Consider the following 11412-nt stretch of genomic DNA (forward strand, 5'->3'; position numbering starts at 1 on the left):
CAGCACAATAAACAAACACTAAGGCTGAGGTGACCCAGCAACTCTACCATCCTCACTGCATCCTAGCTTAAAGCTCTTTAGACTGGATTCACTTTGACTTGTGCCTGGAAGCTGGGAGTACACTGGATGAGGTACTTGGCTGAAGCTTAAAATGGAACTGTTTTCATTTAAACTTCTGCCTTTATTCTTATCAATTTAGCATAAGGTAAAAATAATGACTTTCTGCCCTACAAAGTTCTTGATATCTTGATGCTTTTCCATCTTAGATGGCAGCTACCGCAGAAGAGACCTCTCTTACTTGAAAAAACTACATATTCTTTTCCTTTCAAGCATGCAAAGTAGACTAAAGCAAGCTGTTCTAGTATAAGACATTATAAGGGGGTCCCAAAGGGTACCCAAGAAGACTCCACATCCCTAAATTCCAGCCTAAATAGTTGCATGGGCAATGTAACACAGTGACAATTTAAACAACTTCTTTATAATCATTAAAAGAAGTTGCCAAGGAAGGCAATGCTCTCATGCCTCACACTCCACCTCAGCTTGTAAACTCTATATCTTACAATGTCTCATTTCAAATACTAATTTGAATTAGTAATTACTAATTGTAATTCTGTACAAGCAGGGGAATTCTTTGCATTCACAACTGACAAAGACCCAACTTCAACTGATTCAAAACTAGTAACAACGGTAACATATTTTAAAAGAGAATTAAAGATGTTCTAGTTTCATTCTGTTACTGCTAAACACAAGACAAAAAACAACTTGGGGAAGGAAAGCGTTTTATTTCATTTTACAGTTCATCCTTGAGGGAAGTTAGAGCAGGAACTGAAGCAGAATTGTGAAGCAAAGACCATGAGGGGATGTTACTTGCTAGCTTGCTTAAATGTCCATGTTTAGCTAGCCCAGGGCCTTCTACCCTGGGAAGGATGCCACCCACAGTGGGTGGGGCCCTCCTACATCAAATAAGACAATGTCCCATAGCTGTGCCCAATCTGATCTAGGTAATTCTCTCAGGGCAACTCTAGACTGTGTCAAGTTGACAATTAAAAATAACTAAGACAAACAGTCGATCATGACAGGCATAGAGGCACTGGTATTAAATCACAAAGACATTCAACTCTCTTGGATTCATACTTGGTCAAATTTGAAGGCAGGCACTGCAGCTATTTACTAAAGACTCTACCTGTTCAGTATCTTAACTAGGAGCGTACAAAAAGTCATGGCACCAACTATGTGACTCCCTTTGGATAAATGTTCAACCTAAACCAATCATGGGTGTTAGCCAACCCTTCCTAAGATCCACCCACCTCAACAAGACAATGAGAATGAGGGTGCACGTAAGTGGATGATCCATTAGAGAAAAACTGAGGTACGATTATAAAAGGAGAAGCATACGCTAAGGTGACTACTCTTATTAATGCTTCTTTTCAAATTCTTCTTTAGTGATTATATTTTCTTTCTTAATAATAAAAAATAAAAATAACATGAAAAGATTTTACCATATTCTTAGTTATTCCCATGATGTCACTTAACAACAATTATTTAAGGCAATACTCAGGAGGCAGAGGCTGTCTGAACTATAGGCCAGCCTGGTCTACATACTGAGTTCTATGCCAACAAGGTCTACACTGTAAGATCCTGCCAAAAAACAAACAAACAAAAATCTTAAATTTAGAAATAACATTTACACATGTAATAATGCCTAATAGCTAAACATATACATATCCAAAATACTTCTATTTTTAGGAATAAGCAAAATATTCAATTTATATGAATTTGAGAGGGGATTATAATCTAGACTCTACCAGATTTTTGTTTGTTTTATGTCTTGCAATAAGGTCTCATTTAGGCTAGACTGTCCACTAATTCAGTAGGTAGCTTTCAAATCTAGTTTTAATTATTACTGCCTTCTAATAGTATCCTGTGCATTCAAAGTGTATTTAACTATGAAAGAGCCAAAAACACAAAAAATAAATATGTGAAAGATTATGGAGTTCAGAGTTACAAGGTACAACACACATAAATAATTGTAATACAGAGAGTGACCAGTATGTGGTACAAAAGAGCTAAGCCAACAGTACATATATCAAGTACAGGCACAATATGTGAAAAATCTGCAATGGATACACCACATTCTAAATAAACAAAAAAGTGCAGTTGAATCATTGTAATACCGCTACCCTGGGAAACAAAATGGAGCTCGGCTGTGAAATCTACTATGTTAGACTATGCTTGGAAAATGCATACCAAGAATCAAGAAAGAACCTTGGGACACTTTCAATTAATGGCCTAACTGGTACCCAAAACAGTTATAAATAAAATATTTTAAAATTATAAAACTTGCCGGGCGGTGGCACACGCCTTTAATCCCAGCACTCGGGAGGCAGAGGCAGGCGGATCTCTGTGAGTTCAAGGCCAGCCTGGTCTCCAAAGCGAGTTCCAGGAAAGGTGCAAAGCTACACAGAGAAACCCTGTCTTGAAAAACAAAACAAAACAAAACAAAACAAAAAGAATAAAATTATAAAACTTGAGCACAAAAAGACAGAAAGCTACATATTTGCTGCTTTAGTATCATTAAATGGCAGTTTTTAATGTCTTTATATGATACATATATCCTTTAAGCTTCTTAAGATACCAAACTTACACTACTTACGTATTTAATTTTCCATACAAGCAAGAATAAATATGTAAGGTACTATAGATAGGCTCATATGTCAATATTAATATGCAAGAAATCATTTCTATATAAATAAATGTAATTTCATTGCAATTAAACACTTCCACGAGTCTACCTAAGATACAATTGTGCATTCTTGTCATTTATTTTTTAGATTGTAATTTAATTTCAATATTTCTCCCTCCCATTTACTCCCTGCAAGTCCTTCCATATGTCCCTCCCACTCTACATCAAATTCATGGCCTCTTTTTTTCATTAATAATTGTATTTTTAATAAACTTAATTTATGTGTATAAAGTTAATAAATTCAATTTATATGTATTTGGTTTATGAAACTCCATCAGTAAAATATAAATTATTCTGATTATCAACTTGCAAATGAATAGACTCTCAAGGAAGAAGAGTTATGGTCATAGTTTAGTTACAAAATAAATAAATAAAATAACAAAATACCCCTTCTCACAAAACTACCATGATCCACATACCAAGAGGAATTTAATAGTCTAAATGCCCTCATGGATTTAGGTGCATCTTTCAATACACTAAATAGTTATACCACTTATATTTTTTAAGAAGTTCGAGTAATATCATTCCTACAACTAAAGACATAATGATACATTTCATAGTAATTAATTTAAAATAATCTATAAACACATGAAAAAATCAAGTTCAATAACTCATGAAACAAATCCATAAGACTATAGTTGAATTCTACTATTATAGTTAAAAATTATACTACCTAAAGTAGATTTAAAAACACTATTGTAATTATTTCATTAAAATTAATTATTTTATCTTTTCTAAAAATTTACGTTTTTTAAAAAAGAAACTTCTGTGTTATAAACCAAGAAAAAACATAATATGTATGTACATAGCATTTACTTGAAGGAAGTAGAAACTTTCTATAAATACATGTCAAGTATGTTTACAAAGGAAACAATAGACTTAAGTAAGCCTGCTTTACAAGAGAAAGCTAACCAATAAAATCTCTTCAACATAAACTCTCTTATATGCTACATAAAAAACTCCTGAAGCCAGCTTCCAGACTAGTTTCTGTACTGGTACAGCCACAAGACAAATTTTTCACCACACACTCGCCATGTAACCTTATTTTCAAACTCATTCAATCATGTTCCTGATAGCTCTGTCCCATATTCGAATGTTTTACGTCACCTACAACCCCATGATTCACAATACAAGCACCGACAATGACATCATTCACTTTATTACACTGTGATCTTCACTACAACCCGAGTAGAAGAATGTCCTCTGCCTTTGATAAAAAGCAGAAAAATTCCAAGCAGAGCTATGGTGAAGTCCTATATTTTACTGTATACTTAAACTTTACTTTGCAAATTTTTTCAGGTAAGGCAAATGTGAAACAGCACCTGAAGACCAAATATGAGTATTCTCATATTTTCTCATTATACAGAAAGAAGAATGAACAGAACAAAAACACTTTGTCAAAGGTGACCATGCCAAGCATACTGTAAGAACTCAGTTTCATTAGTTCCCTTCCTTCCTTTTCTGTCATGGGCCAACGTAAGAGATGTTTCACTATTTCCACCTTACATTGTTCTTTTACATTTAACTTAAGATCGAAAGTAAAAGAAATTCATTTTAGAAATATTAAAAGTTTCCAACTTCTAACACATCACTCAGTATTCTAAATGAATTTTACTGGTTGTGCTTACTTCTTAAGTAAAAATGAAGCTTTGATAATTATTGTGGTGCCAAATATACTTTTAAGAATCAACCTAAAATTCCACAATTTCAAGTCTATTTTTGAACAATAAAGCTTAAACCTACAATTCAAAACCCTAGACCTCATATGGCTAACTCAAGAAATACAATACAGCCAGCATCATAATAATAAATAGTGCCTTTTGTCATCTCCTCTTTACCCCACAAGTTTCCATCTAAAAATAGACTGCATTCTTTAAATCTCTGCAAAGAAAATTTACACCTACTATTTCTATTCCAAAAAATCAAACAGAGGAATTGAGCTGTATGCGATTTTGGTATCACATATTTCTAAGATCTATAAGCTAAGAGTAAATATCTAAAAAGAAAAAAAAAGTTTGCATCTTGTATGGTAGATTTCATTTCACTGAAGAGTTAAATTTCTTTTTTACCATAAGAGAAATACTTCACTTCCTTTTTGAGTCTACTGTGTATCTAAAGAAGCCATCTGTCAGGAACTGATCCAGCAGGCATGGCTACTAAGTCCACACTGGTTCCATATTCCAATCAGTTTCCAGACTGTGAGGAGAGGCCTATTGCCTCTTACCAGGTAATCATACACTAGGTGAGCACACAAATACCATAATCACATCATCTACAGTAAAAATCCTATTGGCTACAGAAAATGGAAAAACTTAAAATGTGTGTGTTCCTTTAAATATACATAAATTGAGTAGCAGCTAATACATGAATATATTTCTTGAGGTTACCTATCTTCTAAAAACAAAAAGGGAGCAATAAAAGTAATGGCCTATTTGAAGCAAGGTAAAATAAAAAGAAAAAACCATATTCCTATTAGTGTTTTGAAAGGAACTAGTTATACCTATGGGATGACAACCTTACAAACTTACACTGACGTTATGGTGATTTATTTGAAGGGTACACAAAAGTAAAAAAAAAAAAAGTGCTTTGTTTTCAAGCAGCCACAAATATAGCAAAGTAAAGACAGATAACCTATCTTTGACTTGACACACTAGCAAAAAGAAAAACAAGTGCTTCAACTTTTCTGTGAATTTCAAAGGTCCATAAACCACAGACATTATCTAATCCGTGTCTCAGGGTACCGCTGCCATTGCTGCAGTTTTCTTTTAACTTTCCAATACATCAAATAAAAATAATTGCTTCACTGAAAATTCAGACTGCATGAGTGTTGTAAAAATCCCCTAGCCAAGCATTTTTTTATGCCTGCGACTTCACACCAAGTACAATGGTCAACTGATTGCTCCTGATTTACACCTTGCCTTCCAAAACCCAACCTTACTGAATGTCAAAGGCTAGATGTTGCAGAGGAAACTGTTTTAAGAGCTTTGCTGCAGAAAAAAAAAATAAATAAATAGTAAAATAAAACAAACAAAAAAACCCAAACCACTGCATTTACAAAGCGCATAATTCATGATCTACCCTTAATTGTGCTCTATTCAGAATTTTCCTCTCTTTATCTCTTTCCCTGTCATCAAGAACACCACTTAGACTCCCTGTAGATAGCACAAAACATTAAGTCATACACAGTTCTGCAGTAACTCTCTTACCATGAAAGGAGCCAAAACCTAGGCTGCCTTTGAAATCTTTCCCTCTGGTCTTTATCCACCAGCCACGCTCCCGAAGGCAACCATCGAAACCAACCTGTATGATCGGATACCCCTTCCATTTCAACACCTTCTGTGCCCCACACCCCCCAAAGGCTAAGAGAGCAGCATAACTAGAGATTACAAAGAGGGGAAGGTTGCCTAGAGATGAGGGTCGGGGCGAGCACAGGCACAACACTCTCCATCACAGCCAGGGAATGTCAAGACAAGATGCAAAACCTGCATCATCCGTCGCCCTCCCTGGAAAACACAGCATCTCAGCTGCTCAAGTTGGAGAGAGTGCGCTTCTCACATTTCAGGAGCGGGAGGCGCGAGGGGGGGTAGGGTGGGAGGGTAGGGGTGAGGGTGTCATGCCCCTGGGGCCGGACTGTCACTCTTGCGGAGCCACAGCATGGACAATTACGAGGCTGGGAGGAAAAAGCCCCAGAGGACCCAAGGGCCGCTTCACCCCTCCACTCATGGTCTAGGCCCAAATGAACGCTCGTCGGAAGTGCTAGAAAGCCGGGCTGAGTTGGGCATCGCGCGGGTGGCAAGAGGGAGGTGGCGCGGTGGCCGAGCGAGCAAGCGAGCGGCGGGCGGGCGGGCGGCGGCTGAGGGACGCGGGGTGGCAGGGCGCGGACGCCCGGGGAGCCTTACCAGGTTGAGCACGGTCTCCACGATGTCCCTGTTGCTGACCTCGCCGACCTGTATGAGTCCGATGAGCACGGCGAATTTCATCCGGATGTTGCGGATCGGCACCGAGGGGTTGATCATCCCCGCGGGCAGCACCACCGGGCCGGAGCCGGAGCCGGCCGCCCCCCGCGGCTCCCCCATGGCTCCTCCGCCGCCTCCACTGCCGCCGGCCCCGACGGCCAGGAGAGCGGCGGGCTGCGCCTCGAGCCCCGGGCCCGGCTTGTCGCTCGCCATCCGCCCCGCTGCTGAGGAGCCGCGCAGCGCCGCCGCACCGCCTCCGCCGGTTCCGTTATCCCCGCCGCGGCCCCCGCCCCCCGGCCGGCGCCTCGCAGCCCCAGCATCCACCAGCGCCGCGGCGCCGGGCCCGCTCCCGTCCGCGCCTCAGCCGGGCCCGGCGGCCGTGCGCACCGAGCGCCTCGCGGATCGCCTCAAGGGATCGCCGCCAGGGTCGCCTCCGAGGTCGCCTCCCGGCTCGCCTCCCGGACTGCCGCAGCTGTCTCCCACAGATCTCCTCACGGTTCGCCTCAGCGCCCGCTCGCCTCTCTCGGATCTCCTCGCAGATCACCTCGGCGCTCTCCTCGCCGATCTATCTCCTCAGCGCGCTGCCACCAGCCCGGGGCCCCCGCCCCGCGGGGATGCTGCCTCGGCTCGCACCGTCCTCCGCCCTCCGCCGGGGACCCGAAGCTCGGGCCGCTGCCACCGGCGCCGCTGTTGTTGTGAAGCCCCGACGCCGCCGCTCACTCCGCCATGTTGCCGCCCCCTGCCTGCGGTAGCGGCCACTGCGCCTGCGCGCAGCGTCCGCGGTGGAGGGGGGGGCGGAGCCCTCGCTGCACCCCCTCTTTCTCCCGACGCTCCTCCTCCGCATCCCTCACCCCTCGTCCCTCCCCCACGCGCCGGGATCGGACAGACAGGTGAGCAGGTGCGCGGGGAGGAGCCCTGAGGGGAAGGACACAGCTTGCGCGCCCGCCTGGCGTCCTCCTCAGCCTCGCTGCGCGGGCCACGTGCCGGGAGTGGCGGGCCACCTGCTCCGGGCCGCCTCGCCCTCTCCTCGCCCTCCACGGGCCCGCGACCCCGCCTCGCTGCTGGGGTCTGGAGACAGGTGCAATGTCGCGGGGCTTTTTCCACAGCCGCTGGGGAGGCTGGCACCTGCGCGTGTGGGCTAAAAATAGGACGTGTCACCCCGGGAGCCTCCCGGCCGAGCGAGCTCTTGAACTCGCCTCCCAGCCTAGCGGGTGCGGGAGGAGCTGGGTGGGCGCCCAACACCCCGCGCTAGAAATCCCCAAGGAGCCCCAGGTATGATGCCGGTTGATGATGTCTCCCTTTTCCATAGGCGTATGCGGATCACAAGATGTGTTTGAATTATCAGAATATAGAGCAGCCTTAGTCCGTGAGACATTTTTAATTAAAAAACGTTAACACGCACATGCTAATACCTTTCTGATGGCGATGAATTAAAACCAAAAAAGCATGACTGCTGATTTCTTCCTCGACACCAAGGATATAGTTTCTTTAATATTTCAAGAGGTGTGCCCTTTTCAATAAAGACATATTGCCAGACACCAGAAAGCTTAGAAATCCTAAGGTGCAATCAAATCATTTTGTCATCCCAAACGGAAAAAAAGTCAATATACAAAGTCATCATAATATCTTTCTTTTTATTAATCTTGTTTTGTTGGACCTTCAGTCGACTCCCAGGATACAGGATCTGGTAAACATTTTGAAGTACCATAGGACAAACTTCCTTAATACCTGTGCTTACAATTAGTTCTTGGTTGAATGTTATTACTCTAAACACCCACTGTATTGATGAGCTTGTTAAAGTAGTTATGAAAAAATAACGGAAAGAAGTGATAACTTGATATGTCCATTTAAATAAAATTGCAATGGAATTATAAAATGTTTACATCATTGAAACTGCTTAGGAAATTTGCAAAACCTTAAGTAAGACTTTATAGTGTCACAATTAAGAATTCCTGTGACTTTTCGAACTACCTGCAGTATTTGTGCCTGGCCCAGGTAAGTATCATCTAGGTCTATGAGAACTATTTCATTTCAAATTTAAAATGCCATTTCTCTTTTAAATTATGTAAAACCAGGAGGAAAGGTTTTATCTCAAAATGTACACACACATAAAATAATACATATATATCTCAGTAGGTTGTACCTCTTGCTTTACTCTAGACATCTTGGATGAGAGCTTTGATAGACATTGACAGCAGGAACTTTCCTTTTCCTTTCTTAATGAATAGCTAAACATCCCTTTAAGAGCTCTGAATGTTCTGTTTTGTGTCTCAAGCAATAGGTGTGTTCATTTTGGTTTTTGTTTGTTTTTTCTTGTTCAGTTTTATTTATTAGAGATGAAGAATAGGTAAAGAAAATGACCACTACTCAGAGTAAAGTAGGAAAAGCTCACTATTGCATACTTATTAAGTTTCAGAAATATTGTTTAAGCTTTCGAATTAAAGTGTTCTGTAGATTGTCAGCTCCTTGCCCTGTAAAAAGTGAACAGGAGGCTCTGGATCACCCTTTAACTGTCTGTGCAGTCTCTTTAGGCTATGTGAACGTCAGACATGATAATTCCTATTCCACAGGGAAGAATCCAATCAGATGATGTCCATTGAGCAGTAGCTAGCATATAGTTAAATGCATCTTTGTATCCTTCATATGCAGGAACTATGTGTGTTGAGTGATGTGTATACATACACATGAAAGACTAATTATAACCTGGTTACAACTTCTTCATCAATTTAAACTTTAGTTTTCTTCAACATTGGACCCTTCCACCCCATTTTTTAATCTACTAATTTTTCTCCTGAACAGAGAATACAAAACAACACAGAAATTCAGCATTTTTACCTCATTTGACCCTGCTAATCATTGCCAACCAGCAGATATTTGCATGTCTATTATACGTTTGCAAATCACTAGCTGAAATAGATGGTTTTAGTGTTTTGTATTTAAAGAAATATTATCTTAAACATAAAAGGCTAACCAGCAAGTCTATATATATAGAAAGTTTATACCTGGGGTCCTGGACTCCACCTCCACTGTCTCCACACCAGCGTCCCATGAATAAATCTAAATCTGCTTTTAATGAGCACATAGTGGTCTAGAATGCTTACTTTATTAATCACTATAAATTCTACATTCATCCACATCTGTTTCAAACATCAGCAGCAACTCTTTGTCTAACATAGGACGATGAGAATGCTCATCTGAGTGCCAGAGGTCCCCCGTGCTTTGGCTTCTTTTCAAGCTTTACCTCATTCTGTTTCTGACAGGAATTTTGGAGTGTGCACCACTTGTCTCATTACTTACAAATGTTTATCCGACTCCTAGATTCTTACCTAGAGATTTATGAATTTAATATCTATCAGTTGAAAAATTGGTGAACTACTTTCAGTTTTTAATTTAATATGAAATTTTTGATTAAATAACTTTTACTTTTTCAATTGTATGTGTGTGAGTGCATTCCTGTTTGTATGTACATGTGCATGCGACACTCACAGGCACACAGGTGTGTGAAAGGTCAGAAGGCCACTTTTCTCTCCTCCCACTGTGACACCCAGGGGATGAACACAGGTGCTCAGTCCTCCGTGGCAAGCACTTTCACCCACTGAGCAGTGTCACTAGCCCAACATTTTATGTTTTATAAAGCACACACCTCATATATTTAAAACACACGTGCATGGGCACACATGCATATTGTGAGTTGGATTATTATATAGGAAAAAAGTTCAAGTTCTAATAGGCAGTACTTTTCATTTGTATTTGATTTAGAAAAGAAGATGACTGTATATGTAAATTCAGATACAAGTATACTGACTGAATGGAGTGGGACTTCACAGGATTAGTGTCCATCTAAAAAGGAAAGTGATGAAGAAGCCCAGAGAAGAGGAAGTGAGGCAGAAACAGAGGACACTCTGTGAATACCCAGATAGACCTTGGAGTTATGCCACGGGAGAACAAGGAAGACAGGGCTGCTGACAACCACCAGAAACAAGGAAACACTCTCCTGTAGTACCTTCAGAGAGAGATGGTCTGAGATGGCCTTTATTTGACTTCTGGTCTCCAGACCTGTGAGAGAATCTTTGCAGCTTAAGCTACTCCTGCTCTCATTCCAACCCTAGTGTGTACTTTGTTACAGCATCCCTGAGAAACTAACACACACACACACACACACACACACACACACACACACACACCATAAATGTGGTTTTGTTATCTCTGCAAACAGTAACTAATGTAGATAAGAATCTATGGATCACTTTGAATAACTCCGAGGTCCCAAGATTAAAACAATAAGGCTAAAGGCCAAATTCCTCTTTGCCCTGACTTCACTGTGCTCTCTTCCCTGAGCACTTTATTCAGGCTTCTTTCTGTGCTCTCCTCATCAAACCCACTGAAATTCTTGTCAGTGAAAATGCCATCTTCATGAATACATTCATGATCCCGTCTAGATAAACAGGAAATGCTATACCCATTTTCAGCTTTCAAAGAGAAATGTTTCTGGCTTTTCCAGTAACCTAGGTTGACAAATTTTCACTTAAATAAAACAAACTGCTTCCATTTTCTCTGTCTTACTTGCTAAAAGTAAGAAAATCATAGGCCAATACATGTAGTCACACATATAATCCCTTCTCTGAAATGCAATATGTGTGTGTGTGTGTGTGTGTGTATGTGTACTGAATGTGTAATATTTTCACACTAACAAACATTAAATGGTTTTATTTT

At 41.1% G+C, this 11412-nt stretch overlaps 1 protein-coding gene across 7 annotated transcripts in view; it reads right to left on the reverse strand.

The window, feature by feature from the left end:
- Positions 1-7407, reverse strand: part of Nbea (neurobeachin) — a 544486-nt gene extending 537079 nt beyond the window's left edge. For 4 of the 7 annotated variants that reach the window (XM_037206608.1, XM_028882142.2, XM_028882143.2 and 1 more), the window contains exon 1: positions 6643-6971. In XM_037206608.1, the coding sequence (XP_037062503.1) occupies positions 6643-6912 (270 nt within the window). In that variant the 5' untranslated portion in view covers positions 6913-6971. Of the gene's footprint in view, positions 1-6642 lie in introns of all 7 variants that reach the window. The other 3 variants (XM_028882149.2, XM_028882141.2, XM_028882144.2) reach the window with 2 other exon arrangements.
- Positions 7408-11412: the final 4005 nt, after the last annotated feature.

This window comes from Peromyscus leucopus, chromosome 6, assembly GCF_004664715.2.
Source record: "Peromyscus leucopus breed LL Stock chromosome 6, UCI_PerLeu_2.1, whole genome shotgun sequence".
NCBI classification, from domain to species: Eukaryota; Metazoa; Chordata; class Mammalia; order Rodentia; family Cricetidae; genus Peromyscus; species Peromyscus leucopus.